The sequence below is a fragment of the Mytilus trossulus genome, unplaced genomic scaffold, assembly GCF_036588685.1.
Source record: "Mytilus trossulus isolate FHL-02 unplaced genomic scaffold, PNRI_Mtr1.1.1.hap1 h1tg000164l___fragment_2___debris__unscaffolded, whole genome shotgun sequence".
NCBI lineage: Eukaryota > Metazoa > Mollusca > Bivalvia > Mytilida > Mytilidae > Mytilus > Mytilus trossulus.
The window spans coordinates 1,221,776-1,243,930 of NW_026963305.1; the positions used below are offsets into that span (position 1 = coordinate 1,221,776).

Here is a 22,155-nt window from a genome sequence, read left to right on the forward strand (position 1 = left end):
AAGTACCGAATGTGTGTCTGGTATAGAAAATACGTAAATGGGCGACTTTGAACCTCTGTGGTGGCTAGACGGGCCCGGATCCCAGAAAAATATTAAAGTGGGGAATAGCCTGGGTCAATACCTTTGAAATGAGCTAGGTCCAGTTCGGAACTTTGCCGTAGGTATATGCCGAAAAGTACCGAATGTGTGTCTGGTATGGAAAATACGTAAATGGGCGACTTTGAACCTCTATGGTGGGTAGACGGGCCCGGATCCCAGAAAAATATTTAAGTGGGGAATAGCCTGGGTCAAGACCTTTAAAATGAGCTAGGTCTGGTTCGGAACTTTGCCGTAGGGATATTCCGAAATGTACCGAGTGTGGGATTAATAATGAAAATTTGCCATAAGGGCAACTTTGAACCTCTGTGGTGGCTAGACGGGCCCGGATCCCAGAAAAATATTAAAGTGGGGAATAGCCTGGGTCAATAAATTTGAAATGAGCTAGGTCCAGTTCGGAACTTTGCCGTAGGTATATGCCGAAAAGTACCGAATGTGTGTCTGGTATAGAAAATACGTAAATGGGCGACTTTGAACCTCTGTGGTGGCTAGACGGGCCCGGATCCCAGAAAAATATTAAAGTGGGGAATAGCCTGGGTCAATACCTTTGAAATGAGCTAGGTCCAGTTCGGAACTTTGCCGTAGGTATATGCCGAAAAGTACCGAATGTGTGTCTGGTATGGAAAATACGTAAATGGGCGACTTTGAACCTCTATGGTGGGTAGACGGGCCCGGATCCCAGAAAAATATTTAAGTGGGGAATAGCCTGGGTCAAGACCTTTAAAATGAGCTAGGTCTGGTTCGGAACTTTGCCGTAGGGATATTCCGAAATGTACCGAGTGTGGGATTAATAATTAAAATTTGCCATAAGGGCAACTTTGAACCTCTGTGGTGGCTAGACGGGCCCGGATCCCAGAAAAATATTAAAGTGGGGAATAGCCTGGGTCAATAAATTTGAAATGAGCTAGGTCCAGTTCGGAACTTTGCCGTAGGTATATGCCGAAAAGTACCGAATGTGTGTCTGGTATAGAAAATACGTAAATGGGCGACTTTGAACCTCTGTGGTGGCTAGACGGGCCCGGATCCCAGAAAAATATTAAAGTGGGGAATAGCCTGGGTCAATACCTTTGAAATGAGCTAGGTCCAGTTCGGAACTTTGCCGTAGGTATATGCCGAAAAGTACCGAATGTGTGTCTGGTATGGAAAATACGTAAATGGGCGACTTTGAACCTCTATGGTGGGTAGACGGGCCCGGATCCCAGAAAAATATTTAAGTGGGGAATAGCCTGGGTCAAGACCTTTAAAATGAGCTAGGTCTGGTTCGGAACTTTGCCGTAGGGATATTCCGAAATGTACCGAGTGTGGGATTAATAATGAAAATTTGCCATAAGGGCAACTTTGAACCTCTGTGGTGGCTAGACGGGCCCGGATCCCAGAAAAATATTAAAGTGGGGAATAGCCTGGGTCAATAAATTTGAAATGAGCTAGGTCCAGTTCGGAACTTTGCCGTAGGTATATGCCGAAAAGTACCGAATGTGTGTCTGGTATAGAAAATACGTAAATGGGCGACTTTGAACCTCTGTGGTGGCTAGACGGGCCCGGATCCCAGAAAAATATTAAAGTGGGGAATAGCCTGGGTCAATACCTTTGAAATGAGCTAGGTCCAGTTCGGAACTTTGCCGTAGGTATATGCCGAAAAGTACCGAATGTGTGTCTGGTATGGAAAATACGTAAATGGGCGACTTTGAACCTCTATGGTGGGTAGACGGGCCCGGATCCCAGAAAAATATTTAAGTGGGGAATAGCCTGGGTCAAGACCTTTAAAATGAGCTAGGTCTGGTTCGGAACTTTGCCGTAGGGATATTCCGAAATGTACCGAGTGTGGGATTAATAATGAAAATTTGCCATAAGGGCAACTTTGAACCTCTGTGGTGGCTAGACGGGCCCGGATCCCAGAAAAATATTAAAGTGGGGAATAGCCTGGGTCAATAAATTTGAAATGAGCTAGGTCCAGTTCGGATTTTTGCCGTAGGTATATGCCGAAAAGTACCGAATGTGTGTCTGGTATAGAAAATACGTAAATGGGCGACTTTGAACCTCTGTGGTGGCTAGACGGGCCCGGATCCCAGAAAAATATTAAAGTGGGGAATAGCCTGGGTCAATACCTTTGAAATGAGCTAGGTCCAGTTCGGAACTTTGCCGTAGGTATATGCCGAAAAGTACCGAATGTGTGTCTGGTATGGAAAATACGTAAATGGGCGACTTTGAACCTCTATGGTGGGTAGACGGGCCCGGATCCCGGAAAAATATTTAAGTGGGGAATAGCCTGGGTCAAGACCTTTAAAATGAGCTAGGTCTGGTTCGGAACTTTGCCGTAGGGATATTCCGAAATGTACCGAGTGTGGGATTAATAATGAAAATTTGCCATAAGGGCAACTTTGAACCTCTGTGGTGGCTAGACGGGCCCGGATCCCAGAAAAATATTAAAGTGGGGAATAGCCTGGGTCAATAAATTTGAAATGAGCTAGGTCCAGTTCGGAACTTTGCCGTAGGTATATGCCGAAAAGTACCGAATGTGTGTCTGGTATAGAAAATACGTAAATGGGCGACTTTGAACCTCTGTGGTGGCTAGACGGGCCCGGATCCCAGAAAAATATTAAAGTGGGGAATAGCCTGGGTCAATACCTTTGAAATGAGCTAGGTCCAGTTCGGAACTTTGCCGTAGGTATATGCCGAAAAGTACCGAATGTGTGTCTGGTATGGAAAATACGTAAATGGGCGACTTTGAACCTCTATGGTGGGTAGACGGGCCCGGATCCCAGAAAAATATTTAAGTGGGGAATAGCCTGGGTCAAGACCTTTAAAATGAGCTAGGTCTGGTTCGGAACTTTGCCGTAGGGATATTCCGAAATGTACCGAGTGTGGGATTAATAATGAAAATTTGCCATAAGGGCAACTTTGAACCTCTGTGGTGGCTAGACGGGCCCGGATCCCAGAAAAATATTAAAGTGGGGAATAGCCTGGGTCAATACCGTTGAAATGAGCTAGGTCCAGTTCGGAACTTTGCCGTAGGTATATGCCGAAAAGTACCGAATGTGTGTCTGGTATGGAAAATACGTAAATGGGCGACTTTGAACCTCTATGGTGGGTAGACGGGCCCGGATCCCAGAAAAATATTTAAGTGGGGAATAGCCTGGGTCAAGACCTTTAAAATGAGCTAGGTCTGGTTCGGAACTTTGCCGTAGGGATATTCCGAAATGTACCGAGTGTGGGATTAATAATGAAAATTTGCCATAAGGGCAACTTTGAACCTCTGTGGTGGCTAGACGGGCCCGGATCCCAGAAAAATATTAAAGTGGGGAATAGCCTGGGTCAATAAATTTGAAATGAGCTAGGTCCAGTTCGGAACTTTGCCGTAGGTATATGCCGAAAAGTACCGAATGTGTGTCTGGTATAGAAAATACGTAAATGGGCGACTTTGAACCTCTGTGGTGGCTAGACGGGCCCGGATCCCAGAAAAATATTAAAGTGGGGAATAGCCTGGGTCAATACCTTCGAAATGAGCTAGATTCGTTTCGGAACTTTGCAGTATATATATGTCGTTGAGTACAAATTTTGTGGTTGAAATTAAAATACAACTTTGAATCCCTATGATGGCCCGACGTGCCCGAATCCCAGAAAAATATTTAAGCTTAGAGTAGTCCAGGTCTATACCATTGAAATGAGCCGAATGTGTTGTAAATATTGCACGTTTGCTAAGATGTAACTTTAAACTTCAAGGATAATATTCAACGTTACATTCTGACTGCTGTTGTTTTACACTAAGTTCTGTAAGTTTATTGCATCAATACAGGATATAAAAAAATAGATAAAATGACAAAATCTCGATTCAAACTGATGTCATACCTAGCTAATAAAACAGTCATATTTTTTATAGAACCCTTTCAAGAGAATTTACAATTGAAATTATTGTATTTTTTTTTCTGTAAAGAATATACAAGTGTATGTTGGGTTGAAGAAATAAACAAACTTTTGAGAAAAAAAAACTTGCATTAGATACGGTATGACAGCGAGTACTTTGCAGACTGCTTGAATACCAAGTCAAAAGGGTATAATCATTTAAAAAAAAACAATTCGGAATGTTTTTGAATTTGCAGGAATATGTATAAGATAAACTTTTCAAAGACCACCTTGAGTTGGGTATACTAGTCACATTTTGCATGAAAATAATATAAAGAAAATAAATATTTTCTGGAGTAGGTATTCACCACAAAATCATATAGAAAATCATTCCCAACGTCTCATAAGGGCTAGTGATTCCCTACAGGTTAGAAGTTTATTACTTAAAACGGATACCCTCTTTGCAAAGGATTTTGGGTTAAAAGGATAAAGTAGAAAACCAAAAGACGTGTTGGTGAGCGCGAGAAGGAAGACGTAGACACACTTTCCGAATGGATAAAGGCAGTGAGGTCGTTTATACAAATCAGAATTAAGAAACTGAATGGGTCTATAAATGCCCATGCTACGTCAATCTTTAAAGACCCAAACGTTGCAAAATACCTATCCGACCTACATGACAAATATGTTGTTGTCCCCGAAGACAAAGCCCCAAATAACACCGTTTTTGTATGTAAACGTCATTACATAAACTGCTTGATAAACGAATTAGGTATTGACAATTCACTTGGAAACTCAACATATACCCTCAAGACACTTACCAAAGAGGAAATCATATATAATCATAATTCTGTTCTTTGTTCCTTTGGAATTTCAACCAAAGATGAAAAACTGGATCTTCCATCACTGTATTGGATACCTAAACTACATAATTGTCCTTACAAACAACGGTATATTGCTGGGTCTTCCAAGTGCTCCACGAAACATCTTTCTAATTTATTAGCATCTATTTTATCAGCAATCAAAGACGGGCTTCATATTTTTTGTGAAACTGCCTATTCTAGAGGTGGCGTGAATCAGATGTTGATACTTAAAAATTCCAAGGATCTTTTAGAGTACAAACAATCTAACTATCTTTTATATTGTGACAGTATTAAAACATTTGACGTTTCTACTCTTTACACAAGTATTCCACATTCTAAACTAAAAGACAAATTGAAAGAGTTGGTATTGCTTTGCTTCATAAAAAAAAATGGCCAACGTAGATACCAGTATCTTGTCTTAGGGAGGAATAAATCCTTTTTTGTAAAGGACCATTCTGATTCAAACAATATATTCTCTGAAACTGATTTTATGAAGATGCTGGATTTCTTGATTGACAACATATATGTTACGTTCGGAGGACGTGTTGTTCAACAGACTGTCGGCATTCCAATGTGAACAAACTGTGCCCCTCAAATTGCTGACTTATTCCTTTATTATTATACAGGAACTTCTTAGGACGAAAGATAGCAATATCCTTTAACTCTACTTTCCGGTATATAGATGATGTTCTTTCACTAAAGAATTCAAAATTTGGTGACTATGTGGAACGCATCTATCCCATTGAACTAGAGATAAAGGATACTACAGATACAGTTAAGTCGGCTTCATATCTAGAAATTGACAATGAGGGTCAATTGAAAACAAAACTTTACGACAAAAGAGATGATTACAGCTTTCCAATTGTGAACTTTCAGTTTCTAAGGAGCAACATTCCAGCAGCACCTGCATACGGGTTATATATCTCCCAATTGATACGATATTCCCGTGCTTGCATTTCCTATCATGATTTTCTTGATAGAGGGTTGCTGCTCAAAAGGAAACTATTAAACCAAGAGTTCCAAATGGTGAACTTTAAATCATCCCTTCGTAAATTTTACTGACGCCATCACAAGTTGATTGACCGTTATGGAATAACCGTTTCACAAATGATTTCGGATATGTCCCTTCATCGTAACTACAATCCCCTTCCCTTTCATGAATGTGACCTACCGAATTAGACTTTACCGGATTTGTTATCACATAAGCAACACGACGGGTGCCACATGTGGAGCACCTAAGATCACCCCTAGTTTTTGGTGGGGTTCGTGTTGTTTATTCTTTAGATTTCTATGTTGTGTCATGTGTATTATTATTTGTTTGTTTGTCTTTTTCATTTTTAGCAATGGCGTTGTCAGTTTGTTTTAGATTTATGAGTTTGACTGTCCCTTTGGTATCTTTCGTCCCTCTTTTATTGAAGTCATAACGCATCATGTGTTAACCCGTATAGAAGTGTTTCCTAAAAATGAATTTATACTACAAGCAACAAAAACGTGGTATACTTTATACATCTAGATTAAGGAAATACGACTTCAACAAGACATATCAAAGGAATCTGTTATTAAGGTGAAAGATGATATCAAAGTACCACAGTGACCATTACACCATTTTTTAGGGCAAGTTAAAGTGCTGTGCATACATTTGATTAGTAAAATGTCAGAAGCACAAAAGTGAAGACGGCATCGAAGGTACAGTAGATGCTTCGAGTAGATTTGGTAAAAACAAACCCCGCAATAGGTGAAAGTGGTCCCATTTTTTTGGTCAACTCAAGTTATTTTTACTGAATCAACCTACTAAGACACTTAACTAACGTTAACAATAATGAAAATATAGCATATTGCATGCGTGATTGAAGGGGTTGACGGTTAAGTCATATTGTAGAATTACACCTTCATATGGATAAATTGTACCCTGAAGGGTAAGTCTTGCATACGCCTTTCACTAAAACTAGCACAAAAGAAGGCCATTATTTACGTGAGCTGTGTTATCAAAAGTACAATATAAAGAGGTGAATCAGAAAAGTACACACAAAGAGCGTCAATACAAAAAAAACGTGAAAACGAGTTGATCCCTAAGGGTTTAGTTTTCCCCATGTGTTTGAAACACATTGACCAATTTTAAAGGCTTAATACTAGAACTACCTTTTCTATGAACGTGTTTGGGTATGATGGTGTTGCAATAAACAACAACGATTAAAAAAAAATCGATAAAGATTTCAAAGAACATCGGAAAGGGCAGAACCCACGCAGACATGTAACTAAACAACATTACTGTTAGATAAAAAAAAAAAAGTTTATCACATTTGTTCAGAGCCCAAGTGTCATCTACAATGTTAAAGTAGTGTTTTTTTTGTCGAAAGTGTATGAAACACTGTTCGATAGAAGACATTTTAGACGAACATTTATAGTATTGGGATTAGAGGACTGGCGTGAAAATCAAGATACTGAAGAAGATACCTTTATAAGATATACAGATGTAAACGTAAATGCGATTTCCTTATGTTAATTTGCTGGCGTTTAATGTTACTTAGAACATATATACACATGCAAACAAAATGCTTACCAACAAGATACACCTTCAGGTTTTTTACTACCGCATCAGGTATGATGGTGGAAAAAACAAAGAAACAAAAATGTACCCAGGGGGTGACATGGTTATATATGTGTGGCTTGTAAGGGAGAGGAGATGAAGGACATTGAAGACATGTACATGGATAAAAAGACCTGGTGATGGCTGAAAATGATCCCCAGTGTTTTAAAGCGAGTTCAAGTTGTCACATGTGCGATGATGAATTAGGGGAACTTCAAGGCAAATTACGTGATCACGACCACTTGGTCGTAAGTGTCGTGATGCAGCACAGATAATTAATGTAACTTAAAGTTACTAGTACTTATCTATGTTTCCATTATATTTCACAACTTAAAAAGGTATGACGCACACTTGTTCGTAAAGGCATTGGGGTTTACTGCTTTTGACGTGAACTGTATTCTAAGTACCGATGAAAAGAACATTAGTCTTTCTAAAAAAGTAGATGGGTACGAAATTCCATTCTTGATTAGTGTAGGTTTCTGTTAAATTCGTAAGACACCTTATATATTTAGCAATTTAAAGCTGAACCAATGTAAGGTATTGAAGTCTTGTTTTATGAGCATTTTGAATGAACGATAAAACGTTTACCCTTACGATTTGACGAAGGGTCCTCATAAAAAGAAGAAAATTCAACTACCATCTGCTGACCAGTTTTACAACCGACTTAACAATGAACACATTAGTGTGGCTGAATATGCTCATGCGAAACATGTGTTAACTAGATTTAATTGTAAAACATTACAAGACTACCATGATTTGTACTTGAAAGGAAACGTTGTACAACTGGATGATATATTTGAAAACTAGTTATCTTTGTTTAAAAGCTTACGGGCCTTGACGTATTTCATTATTACACGTCATCAGGGATAGCTTGCGATTTGGCGTTAAAAATAAGCAAAGTTAGATCACAATTGTTACACGACCCAGACATGGTACTTCTGTTTGAATAAGCAACACGAGAGGGGGTTGTGCTTAAATAAGCCATCGACATTGGGTGGCCAACAACAAAAAAATGAGTGAATGCGACCCTCCGAAACCTTCCCAACGACTTTCTTGGAATACTTAGGTACTAACTATTTGTATGTGTTGGCCATGTCTGAACCGTGGCCAACTATGGTTTAAAATTGGTGGACGCCTTTGAATTCATTGACATGTGGAAAAAGGAGGATGAGGTTGGGTACATAATTGAATGGGATTTGGTTACCCAGTCGACCTTTTCGATAATCATAACGATTTATCTTTTTTACATGGAAACAGAAATGAACAAGTTTCATAAGTTTGTACCGTATTTAAATTCGTGTAAAGTGTAAAGTATGTTCTTTATAATAGAAATTTGAAACAGAGTTATTCCAATGAGTTGGTATTAACAAAAGTGTATCGTGTGTTAAAATTAAAGCAATCATGTTGGCTTAAAATGATCATTTACCTGAACCATATCCACCTGAAAAGATATTTCTTTTAAAATGATGAAGTTTGGAAATACCTTGGTAAAAATACTTTAACGGATGAATATGAAATAAGAGACTACTGTGAAACAATCGTTGAAATTAATAGCCCAATCCAACTGTGACCGTTGCGTTATTTTTAACGAGTCCATGGTAATAGTACACATGAAGAAAAAACAAACGCAAATTTGACAAGCCTATGTACTTGGGAGCATGCATCTTAGACATATCAAAGATTTTAATGTACAACATTCATTATGAAACCTACGGGTGATATTGAAAGATTATTGCAACTTCGCGCCCGTTTGGAGGCTCTAAAACTTAAAATAAATGTTACGTGTACACAACATACTACTTCCAAACAAGACACTCTCAACGGGAAATTGTAGAAAACAGTTAAAACTCTTCAAATTTAAGAAGTTTGTTAATGCGGGCTACCCTACCTTCCAAACCTTTTAATCCTACCATGATGGGACATGTAACCCATTGGACGACAACTAGCAAATAAAGTTGAGAATGAAAATAGGGAATGTGTCAAAGAGACAACAATCCGACCATAACACTTCCTTCCGTCCATACATAATGGCAAATTTCTTGAAACCTAAGATCTACTACAACTCAGATTAACTTGAGATAAAAGCACCAAATGTTTGTGGACACTTTTGTTTGTATGTGTGGAAAAAATTGTCTGAAGGTAAACCTGTCAATAACAGACACATTTATATTCTATGGATTTTAAGGGTATTTACCCAGGCTATTCCCAACATAAATATTTTTCTGGGATCCCGACTCGTCTAGCCACCACAGAGGTTCAAAGTCGCCTTTATAGTGCATTTTCCATATAAACCACACACTCGCTACTTTTCGGCATATCCCTGGGACAAATTTCCGAACGGACCTAGCTCATTTAAAAGGTATTGACCTAAGCTATTCCCCACTTAAATATTTTTCTGGGATCCGGGCCCGTCTGGCAACCACAGAGGTTCAAAGTTGCCCACTTACTAGGTATTTTTCATATTAACTACATATTCGGTACTCTTCGGCATATCCCCACGGCAAAGTTCCGAAGCGGACCTAACTCATTTCAAAGGTATTAACCTAAGCTATTCCCGACTTAAATATTTTTCTGGGATCCGGGCCCGTCTGGCCACCACAGAGGTTCAAAGTTGCCCATTTACGTATTTTTCATATCAATCAAACATTCGGTACTCTTCGGTATATCCCTACGGCAAAGTTCCGAACCGGACCTAGCTCATTTTAAAGGTATTGACCCAAGCTATTCCCCACATAAATATTTTTCTGGGATCCGGGCCCGTCTGGCCACCACAGAGGTTCAAAGTTGCCCATTTACGTATTTTTCATATCAATCACACATTCGGTACTCTTCGGTATATCCCTACGGCAAAGTTCCGAACCGGACCTAGCTCATTTTAAAGGTATTGACCCAAGCTATTCCCCACTTAAATATTTTTCTGGGATCCGGGCCCGTCTGGCCACCACAGAGGTTCAAAGTTGCCCATTTACGTATTTTTCATATCAATCACACATTCGGTACTCTTCGGTATATCCCTACGGCAAAGTTCCGAACCGGACCTAGCTCATTTTAAAGGTATTGACCCAAGCTATTCCCCACTTAAATATTTTTCTGGGATCCGGGCCCGTCTGGCCACCACAGAGGTTCAAAGTTGCCCATTTACGTATTTTTCATATCAATCACACATTCGGTACTCTTCGGTATATCCCTACGGCAAAGTTCCGAACCGGACCTAGCTCATTTTAAAGGTATTGACCCAAGCTATTCCCCACATAAATATTTTTCTGGGATCCGGGCCCGTCTGGCCACCACAGAGGTTCAAAGTTGCCCATTTACGTATTTTTCATATCAATCACACATTCGGTACTCTTCGGTATATCCCTACGGCAAAGTTCCGAACCGGACCTAGCTCATTTTAAAGGTATTGACCCAAGCTATTCCCCACTTAAATATTTTTCTGGGATCCGGGCCCGTCTGGACACCACAGAGGTTCAAAGTTGCCCATTTACGTATGTTTCATATCAATCACACATTCGGTACTCTTCGGTATATCCCTACGGCAAAGTTCCGAACCGGACCTAGCTCATTTTAAAGGTATTGACCCAAGCTATTCCCCACTTAAATATTTTTCTGGGATCCGGGCCCGTCTGGCCACCACAGAGGTTCAAAGTTGCCCATTTACGTATTTTTCATATCAATCACACATTCGGTACTCTTCGGTATATCCCTACGGCAAAGTTCCGAACCGGACCTAGCTCATTTTAAAGGTATTGACCCAAGCTATTCCCCACATACATATTTTTCTGGGATCCGGGCCCGTCTGGCCACCACAGAGGTTCAAAGTTGCCCATTTACGTATTTTTCATATCAATCACACATTCGGTACTCTTCGGTATATCCCTACGGCAAAGTTCCGAACCGGACCTAGCTCATTTTAAAGGTATTGACCCAAGCTATTCCCCACATAAATATTTTTCTGGGATCCGGGCCCGTCTGGCCACCACAGAGGTTCAAAGTTGCCCATTTACGTATTTTTCATATCAATCACACATTCGGTACTCTTCGGTATATCCCTACGGCAAAGTTCCGAACCGGACCTAGCTCATTTTAAAGGTATTGACCCAAGCTATTCCCCACTTAAATATTTTTCTGGGATCCGGGCCTGTCTGGACACCACAGAGGTTCAAAGTTGCCCATTTACGTATGTTTCATATCAATCACACATTCGGTACTCTTCGGTATATCCCTACGGCAAAGTTCCGAACCGGACCTAGCTCATTTTAAAGGTATTGACCCAAGCTATTCCCCACATAAATATTTTTCTGGGATCCGGGCCCGTCTGGCCACCACAGAGGTTCAAAGTTGCCCATTTACGTATTTTTCATATCAATCACACATTCGGTACTCTTCGGTATATCCCTACGGCAAAGTTCCGAACCGGACCTAGCTCATTTTAAAGGTATTGACCCAAGCTATTCCCCAAATAAATATTTTTCTGGGATCCGGGCCCGTCTGGCCACCACAGAGGTTCAAAGTTGCCCATTTACGTATTTTTCATATCAATCACACATTCGGTACTCTTCGGTATATCCCTACGGCAAAGTTCCGAACCGGACCTAGCTCATTTTAAAGGTATTGACCCAAGCTATTCCCCACTTAAATATTTTTCTGGGATCCGGGCCTGTCTGGACACCACAGAGGTTCAAAGTTGCCCATTTACGTATGTTTCATATCAATCACACATTCGGTACTCTTCGGTATATCCCTACGGCAAAGTTCCGAACCGGACCTAGCTCATTTTAAAGGTATTGACCCAAGCTATTCCCCACTTAAATATTTTTCTGGGATCCGGGCCCGTCTGGCCACCACAGAGGTTCAAAGTTGCCCATTTACCCATAACGAAAGATTTTTTAGTCACGTTTATATGTACACCCAATGTTATATACTATAGAGTCTATAATATCGTTGCATTTTGGAATATTGAAACACCAGGGTTCTCACTGTCACCTGAGTGGTCTCCCGTAGGTTTCACTATACTAGTATATTTATTCTTTTTTGGCTTTCCATAGATATTTCTATTTATATTTCTGAATGTTTTTTATAGTGGCCGGCTTTAGTTTTAGTTTTATATATTATATATTAAATTAAATCTTTGATGAATCTTTGATGTCGTTTTATTGATAAAAATCGATATTACATAAAGACAAATATGCAGTTTATATAAGGGTTTATATTCGAGGACAACGAGAATTTAGGACAGCTTGAAGGGGTCATAAACTATTTGCGGCGTAATTTTTCATTCCTGTTAACAATGAAAATTATACGTTTTAATGATTTTCAACTAAATTTTAATATTGAACCGACTGCTACCAACCGTCGGATATTGAATATCGAATAACAAACCGGCAGCTCACTTCACATACATATTTTAAACATAATGAAATGCTTTTATATGAAGTACAAGCCGCGAAATTGTCGAATTCCGCTGTTAAATTATATTTAACTAAGATTTAGCGATTTTTGGAACGTTTGAGTCTTATGCAATTTTTTGGTTTTTAGACATATTGTCAAAATTGGCTGCTGGAAAAAAGTGGCTGCTATCTTGATTGGCCGATAAAAGTGGCTGCCAGCTTGAGTCTGGTGATAAATTCTAATGGTTTGAACGTTGAATAATGAATAAATGGATGGATGAAAGTTTGATGATGGGGTTCATAAGTGTTTCTCGTTTCTCGTTTTGTATATAGATTAGACCACTAATTATTTAGTGGTCCTTTATAGCTTGTAGTTCGGTGTGAGCTAAGGCGCCGTGTTAAAGAGCTTACTTTGACTTATAATGGTTTACTTTTACAACTTGTCACTTGGATGGAGAGTGGTCTCATTAGCACTCATACCACATCTTAGTATATCTATAGCTTTTAAAACAACTCTTTGACAATCCAAAGGTGGCCCGTATCAAGAAAAACATTCTGCTTTGCGGAGCAGTAAAAACACGCCACTCTTCATATTTTTAGTTGACTCTTCGACCGTTCGTGAAGAATTATTGGTTTTTGTTAACAATAGTAAGAGAGAAACTGTTTCATGCATATTTATTTTCAGACGAGAACAAATTAACAATTCAGTACATCCAGTAACATGAGTAAATATAGTCTGCAATGTTAGCCGATCGAAATGAAAGGACTGCCCTTGGAGTGTTGCAGAATGTTGGAAAGTAGCAGGTATTTTGCCTTTCGATGGACCACCTATAGTTAAAAGATTAGGTGTAAAGGTTGTATGTAACGTGTAGAGCAAAGCAATCGTACAAGATAAGGCATCGACAATGAAGTCTTATGTCTGCCCTGCCGTTCTTTGTATAAATAAATTAAACACAACCAAACGAACAAACAGCTTAGGCTCCGTGTTGAAGGCCGTACTTTAACCTATAATGGTTTACTTTTTAAATTGTTATTTGGATGGAGAGTTGTCTCATTGGCACTCACACCACATCTTCCTATATCTATTAACATGGAATTCGCTATGGGATCGACGAAGTTCGGGCATTACGATTTTTCAAGACCAGCCTTGACGTCATAAAGATCTAAGGCGAAACCAATCACTATCATCTTATCTGATAGAGATCCGTCTAGTGTTTGTTGTGTTACTCGCTCTTATTAAAGTATATATACGATACGTGAGAATCTAAAAAAATTATTGGGCATCTAAGTATAAATGACTTGAGTAATACCCTTATAGAATCTGAATGCATTAACTTAAAAAAAAATAAGGGAGGAAGTCTTACAGTTAGCAGAGATGTAACGGCAGTGTCCGAGAATATATTGGGCCTTTTAAGAGTTATCTTATTACCTGAGCTGATGATCAACTACGGATGTGTTATCATTGTTACCTCCCATTCTGTTAGTCCCTACAATGTTACTTGCTGGTATTGCAGTATATCTAATTACACATTCAAAGTAGGCATCGCTGTTTGGTTTGTGGCCACTACATTTTTTATATAAATGAGGTGGAAATCTTGGTATAATCTTTTTAAAAGCTTTTGTTTTCGTCAACTTAATACTAGTTCTTATACCTGCAAATACAAATAAACAAAGATCATTACTTTATCCAACAATGCCCAGATGTCTAAATAATAAAACAAAAATCTTTTGGGTTAAGTGGCTAACTCTGGTCACGTTAAGATTTGTCATCTTAAATACGTTTTGCCTGATAATGAACTTAGCCGTAGTATTAATTTCATGAGATTCTTTACAACATGTTTATAAAGCTTCCTTTTGAATGCATTTTTCTTTACCGGTAAATAAAGGACAAATATTTCTAACAGAGAAACGTCCGAATAGTTAAATAAATTATATTTACTTCTGTTATTGAATTGGCTGGATTGTACTTGCAGAGGTCGCAAAACGGGGTAACAGTATCGTGCCCATGTTCCGTGCGAACGTGGCAGCGTATTCATACATCCCACTTAGCAGAAAAAATACCATACTTTCGAAATTTTTTACTCCTACACGAGATGTCTAACTTTAAAAAAAAGTTTGCTCCGGAACGGGATAACCATATTTCTATCATCATTGATCCTTTGAGATTGTATTTGAGTATATGTCTACTTTTTATACATTTAAACTGAGAAATTAAAAAACTTTTCAAGTGTGGGTTCTATCCCTCTTACCAGAAGAAGGATTTGGAAAAAAATCATCAGATTCCCAGCTCTTTTAACTTATACCATAACATAAATTGCAGAGGATTTTTTCAGCTTGTGAGTATGCAAGATTACACATCATTAAAATCAATTAAGATGACCTTATTACTATATTGCACTAAAACAACATACCATACATTATTGCTTTGATGTCCTTATCATCAAAGATACCTCATACTTTAACAAAAATTGCGGAGAAAAGTGAGTAAGTCGGCTAAGTTTACGCGTCAATAAACTGATTCCATGTAACCTTATTACTATATTGAACTATACAACATACCATATATGATTGCTTTGATGTCCTGTTCATCTGTTAGATATTGTGGATCTATGATTGGTTGATCAAATGGATTGGTACTTGTAATTGACATATTGCCCCTACTAGCAGGCGATAGTAACTGTATATACAATGTAAATCCTTCTGTTACTTTTCCATTACCTTGTCCATTTTGCATCTAAAACAAACGAAATGTTTAACAACTAAAATCTGTTAATACTTTTATTAGTTCACAATAAAACAATAAAAATCATATTCTTAGAGACCACAGACGAAGCATATGGCTTTCCTTTGAGTACTTTTTAGCTTTTCATCACTTGGCATCCGTCGTCGTTGTAGTTAACCTTTTACATTTTGAACCCCTTTTAGCTATAGACCCACCGAATGGAATGAATTCAAGTATGGCATGAATGTTCCTGATGCGGTGTTGACCAAGTGTATATAGCTTATCCATCATATGAGATGGCCGCCAGCGTGGGTCTTGGTTTAATACAGGACATTACAGACAAAACATGCAACGGCATTTTGTGAGAAAACCTATGAATGTATGACATGTTTGTTCGATATAAGGTGCTGACTACCAAGATAGCCAACAAAGAAGGACTTAGTTTGACACAAAACTCTATGGGAAATATATACACATTCTTCTTCATGAAGAAACACAGAATGAAATGAAGCCAACCATTACATAAATAGTCCTTATAAGATGCTGATGAAAATTTTAATAAATGTATCTTATAGATTGAGATATACTGATAATTGCTAAAAATTCAAAAAAAGAAAATAAACACACAAGACAACAGGAGCAATTGGCAATTGCTATCTTGTTGGAGTTATTTATTTTTATTTATTTTTAAGTAATTTTCTACAATTCCAATGAATTTATTGGTAATTTCTGTAAATTTTTCAAAATTCTTCTGCTTGTGATTATTTTTTATAATTTTAATCTATTCTATATGATATTCACAAAGTTGAATGAGGTGAGCAACACATGCTCTTGAGAGCCTCTAGTTCTTTTTTTTATCAGCTCTCTAATGTAAGTATTAGGTTTAATTTTTCGAAAAGAGAAATTATCACAATGCAGTTGAGTATCTACACTATTAAACCAGACAGAGAACCAATAATACACCCGGGGCTCTGAAATTTTAGAAACTCCTGAACCTTTCCAAACTTTGATTGAAATAAATATTCTATATAAAATGTCAAATTCTTATAATCAAACACGAAAAGATATAATAAAGCTGTATTTTTATTGACCAGGCAAGTGTTGTATTAGAAACTTATTGATTGGTGTTTGAGCCAGTTTTTGAATCATCGTATCGAAGCTGGTATAGAAGCATCTTTTTACTTTAGTTAGGGGGGTTGTGTTTTTGAGTTCGAATTGCTCAAATTTTGTTTTCTATTGATTGTTATGTTGGCAGCTATCTAGTAGTTTTATTGTCTTCTTTTTTATATACTCTTCAGTATATTCGAATATGTACATATCATACATACCATTCGTTCAGTTGTTTCTGAACTTTCCCAGTTTTGTGATAAAATGGCGGCCATACTTATCATGACGTCCGCCTGTTTGTTAGCTGAAGATGAATTCGTGGTGTCCAGTAGCAGATGACCAAGAATACCACCGTTTGATGCCAACATACCTATTAAAATCAAATATTTATTTGTAAGGAATTGAATACTGGCCAAAGTTGTGAATCATAAAACTGCGGCAATAATTATTTGAAAATTAAAGTATTAGTCAAAGTTATGTTTTGTTAAACAAAATATAGATATACTAGTAGATATAGAAATAGATTTAGAGATCATAATTCGTTTATCTAAGAGCATAAGGTGACTTTGTAGTACGTAAATTACCGCTTGCGTTCTATTGACTATAAGGATCTTCAAAAAAGGAAGAAAATCCCGATTTATTTATGCGAGGTTTTATGTTTGTCCTTTAACTGGATATATAGCACTCAAATAGGTATTCAAATATTTTAGGAAATTGCAAAAAGTTTATGTCACAGACTTATTTAACAAGCTGTAGTCATTGTCAAAAAATGTCCATCAGAGATATATATTTAAAAATGTAAAGTAAACTCTTCATAGATACATGGTGTGTACCAGTATCAAAATTGAGAAACGACAGACACGTTTTTTTTTCTACAATAGACTCATCAATACTTAAAATACTTGAAACTTTCATTAACTACACTTCAGACCATAAGTCATAGATGCGAAACATTAAAATAATGTCAAGGCTTCAATTAAAAACAAATACCCCAAAAAATCGTTAACTTTCGTCCGTGGGGCAGGAGTAAAATATGTTGAACCTTCTTTTTGGTATTAATCGAACATTTTTAAAATCGCTTATGGGTGCGTGATTCTGTTACTGTTTATTGTTACTAGTACTGATTCTTGGTACTGTTTTCGGTATTTCGATGTGTAAATTGATTATCAATGACGTTTACCACTATTCTGGCAACTCTGTTCATGCGTCCAGCTACAACTATCATTGTTCTCCTTTATACTAAAGTTGAACTTTCTAATCTTACCTTTGGCTGTAAGTTTATACTTCAATCTATTAATAATACTTGTAGATCTGGCAGGTGTTATTGTATATGTTTCGTTCATATGGAATGTTAATGGAAATATTATCTGATCTTGTAAATTTTCGCCAACAGGTAATATAGCTTTTGGAGGAATCTGCATTAAAATAAAATTAAAATAGTATAAGAGTGTATAAAATATTTTGTTTTTTGTATAATTCGAAATTTGTTATTGGCTATGCTACTTGTTTTTTTCCCTATATTTGTGTTTTAATTTCATTATGATATTATGTATTTAGAAGCGTATGTTTCTATAAAAAAATCAAATGATGCGATCATGGCATTGAAAACTTTTATTTTCAGTTTTAATCTTCTTATTTAAGAAAACCATGTATCTACTTCATGGTTCCTACAATCTCATACTACTTGTCTTTATTATGTTTGTATATGTTAATTTCACGTTCTTTTCCTGGTTTTGCCTGATGCTCAATTTTGCTTCCTTTGTTTATGTAAAAAAACTATTGGTGAAAACGATTGTTTTTTTTGTTATAAAATCAATATAATTTTTCTTTTCTTTAATTAATATCATTGAATAATTTCATTTGCCATTTAATAAGTATTTTATGGTGTGTTGTGTTTTTAACGTAGTCCAGACATATTTCTTTATCTAGACAATCATTTGATTTCAGGTTGTTCGATATTAGCTGACAGTTTTGAATTTAATACTTACTTTCAAATCAAGTAGCTGCTTTTCCGGTCCTATTCCAGACATGATAAGTATATGTGGCGATGATATCGGACCTGCTGATAAAATAACCTCCCTTGTCGCACCAACTGTTGCTTTTCTACCATTGCGTAAATATTCGACTCCCACAGCTTTACCATTCGAAATAAGTATCTGTTTAATTGGAGTATATATGAAAAGAAATTATCGAAACACCGAACTCTAGGGAAAATTCCCTTATCAAATGCCAAAATTAAAAGCTCAAACGTATCAAAAGATTTGAAAATAACTGGCATATTCATAACTTAGTACAGGCATTTCCTTATGTAAAAATACCGGATTAAACCTGGTTTAGCTTAACATCTCGATCACTTGTATTACAGTCATGTATAGTATATATGACGTTTTAGAAAAAAAAACTAGCGATCAATATATCTATACTAGAGAGAAATGAATAGTAGAAGAATAGTGTTCAACAGAGAAGAGAAAAGAAGTAGAAGTGTAAATGTGTCGCGCAACCTCGAATGATTTCTACAGTAGAAATGCAGTTTCAATGTCCAGCGTATTACATTATAAACCTGGTACCTTTGATAACTAATTACGCCGTTGGGTCGATGCCATTGCTGGTGGACGTTTCTTTCCCAAGGGTATCTCCAGCCCAGTAGTTAGCACTTGGGTGATGAAATGAATATCAATTATAATATGGTCATTTGTATAAATTTCTTGCTTACAAAAGTATGAATTTTTCGAATCACTTATGATTTTTTTTATCCCAGGGAAAGGTTACCTAAGCCGTATTTGGCACAGGTTTTTGGAGTTTTAGGTCCTCATTGCTTTTCAACTTTGTACTTATTTGGCTTTACACTTATTTCTATCTAAGCGTCACTGATGAGTCTTATGTAAACGAAACGTGCGTATAGCGTATTAAATTATAAACCGAGTACCTTGATAACTATTCAAAACATTAAATAAAAAAAAAACCTAACTGCTTTTATCGGTACAAACAAAATATATCACAAATCGGTTGATAAAACAATTATTGTCAAACAATTGGTGCAACTAAAAGTAATAAAACAGATGTTAACATATACTTGGTTTTAAAATTAGTATTTATTGAGTAAAGCTGCTCCTTGTCTTTTTCCAACATATAAACAGTAACAGGTGTAAATGACATATTTACCTTGATTACGTGAGAGTAAAGAGCTATGTGTAAGTTTTTACGCTTCATACTTGGCCGTATGTAAGCTGATGCTGTATGAAGCCTCTCTCCTCTATTAATCGTCACTTGGTTTTTACAAAAACCTGTAAAATTGTAGTTTTGTAATCTGACGTTTATCGTAAATGTATTTTTTTCAATCATTTTTTAAATTTTTGTTTTTTCAATCATCTTTCAAATAGTTGTGTCGTTTAAATTGTTCGTGAATTAAAAAATAAAAATAATGCACGATAGATCAACTGTTTGTTTGTGCTTTTTCAAAATTTTAAATAACAATAAATGATTGTACTTTGTTGCACTTTTCTAAAAGTAACATTGAGAAATTCTCTTTTCTTTTAATTTTTTTTTTTTTTTTTTTAGCTTTTAAAATTTTACGTTGCGTATTTTCGTTACGACAGGTACTTGTTCTGTATTTTGGTTATACTTTTGACTGGTAATATTCGCTAAAAAGAAAAATACCAGATCATCATGGATTATATCCATTGTCTAGCAAAGATGTCGTCTTGTAAACGCATTTGAGCGGTCTTGTTTCTTCTATGGAATTTGACTCTATTTCACAGCCGATTCATGTGCAAGCTTGTTTACATGTACATTTGTATATATATATAATAATTTATTAAAAACTGGAATATTGTATTTTACCAACAGGATCTTTTCCATTGCAGTCTGTGTATTTATACCCTAGCTGTGCTGCTCCAATTTGCATTATAGAAGTTAGCTGTGGATGAGATCCATCTGTTACTGTCAGAGGACCACCAGTGGAATGATAGGCTAATAAATGAATCGAAAGAAAACAATGCTGACTGCTGTATATTTGACATTGTTACCTATTATGTCTGTAAGTTTTGTTTACGGATCTTTGTCAATATAGTGGAATTTGATGCGAAATTCTTACGAGTGAGAGGTTTAGCTAGATATAAAATCAGGTTCAATCCACCATTTTCTACATACGAAAATGCCTTTACCAATATAAAAAAGAAATGTAGTATGATTGCCAATGAGACAACTATCCAAAAAAGACCAAAATGACACAAACATTAACAATTATATGTCACCGTACGGCCTTCAAGTCAGGAATACAACAATTGTTATCCATTCGTTTGATGTTTTTGAGCTTTTGATTTTGCCATTTGATAAGGGACTTTCCGTTTTGAATTTTCCACCGACTTCAGTACTTTCGTGATTTTACTTTTTTTCCCTTCTAAATATACTACCAAAACTATGTTAAAAGCGTAACCATGTGTTGTGTGTTCTTTGTAAAGAAGATTTTCAGAAAAAAAACATTTTTAGGGCTGAATAATAATCATATTTCTGGAAATGGTACAAAACTTGAAACATCTCTAAATAGATTTTCTTATATGTAATCACTTCAATCTTCAATTATTAAATTTCACACGGTTTCTCACTATTTAAACAAACATACATGTCTTCCTATTATTGCATTAAATTTAGCTAATTTCGTTTACCATCATTTTATTTTTTTTATTTATTTTTGCAATGATTTAAAAAAGGTTTTTCGATATCTTACTTTCATTTATCGAAACTGAAGTAAAATAAAACTCTAAATCTTTCAATTGGAAACTAAAACGATAATTACACTCAAAGAAATACACATCCTTGAAGTTTAAAAGAAAAACAATATCTTATATTTCAAATTGTCAAAACAACCACGAAAAACTTAATGTAACCCTCAAAACAACGTTTTGGTTCTAAACAGTACACACCAATCTTTTTTTTCAAAGTAGATTAATTGAATTTGGTCATGTCGAATAATTTTGAGTGTTAGTGTGTAATTCACATTGCAAGAATGCACAATCATGATATTGCCAGCATCATATGAAATCTATATCTACATCAAATGTTTAAAATATACCACTTAGTTTCAAGTCCTCAATCTGTAGATCCTCAGACTTTAGAAAATATGGAATAACGTCTTTGTAGCTCCAACCAAACCCTCCATGTTCTGCCCAGTTATTATATACTGCAGGGCTACCTCTTAAATATAACATTCTGTTTAATGTACTGGATCCTCCTATCACACGCCCTTGAGGCAAGTGACATTTCTGAAAGACAAAGTAATGAAATATGGTTTAAAAATCGATAATCTATTGGCGGTTTTTTTTTCAAAGCAAAAAATGTTCAAGGAGCATAAAGAACCTTGCATAAAGGGAGACAACCGTTTTGAATGTGCACAAACTGTTTAATGTCCAAATTAATAAATGTACTTAGCTCTGAACGCTACTGAAAATGCTCAAACAACTATTTTATCGGTGAAATGACGTAAACAAAAATGTACTTAACAGTACTGCATTGCACGCTAGCCTTTTCTTCCTGAATTACCTGAACAAACAAATA

At 36.5% G+C, this 22,155-nt stretch overlaps 1 protein-coding gene across 1 annotated transcript in view; it reads right to left on the reverse strand.

Annotated features, from left to right (window-relative positions):
- The window catches only part of LOC134700604 (glucose dehydrogenase [FAD, quinone]-like), a gene marked incomplete at its 5' end in the record, with an annotated part of 50,076 nt that extends 28,213 nt beyond the window's left edge, over window positions 1-21,863 (reverse strand). The window contains 9 exon segments of the mRNA XM_063561979.1: window positions 14,025-14,037; window positions 14,203-14,425; window positions 15,333-15,507; window positions 16,824-16,972; window positions 17,867-18,017; window positions 18,591-18,758; window positions 19,765-19,886; window positions 20,443-20,571; window positions 21,674-21,863. Coding sequence (XP_063418049.1) covers window positions 14,025-14,037; window positions 14,203-14,425; window positions 15,333-15,507; window positions 16,824-16,972; window positions 17,867-18,017; window positions 18,591-18,758; window positions 19,765-19,886; window positions 20,443-20,571; window positions 21,674-21,863 — 1,320 coding nt within the window.
- Window positions 21,864-22,155: the final 292 nt, after the last annotated feature.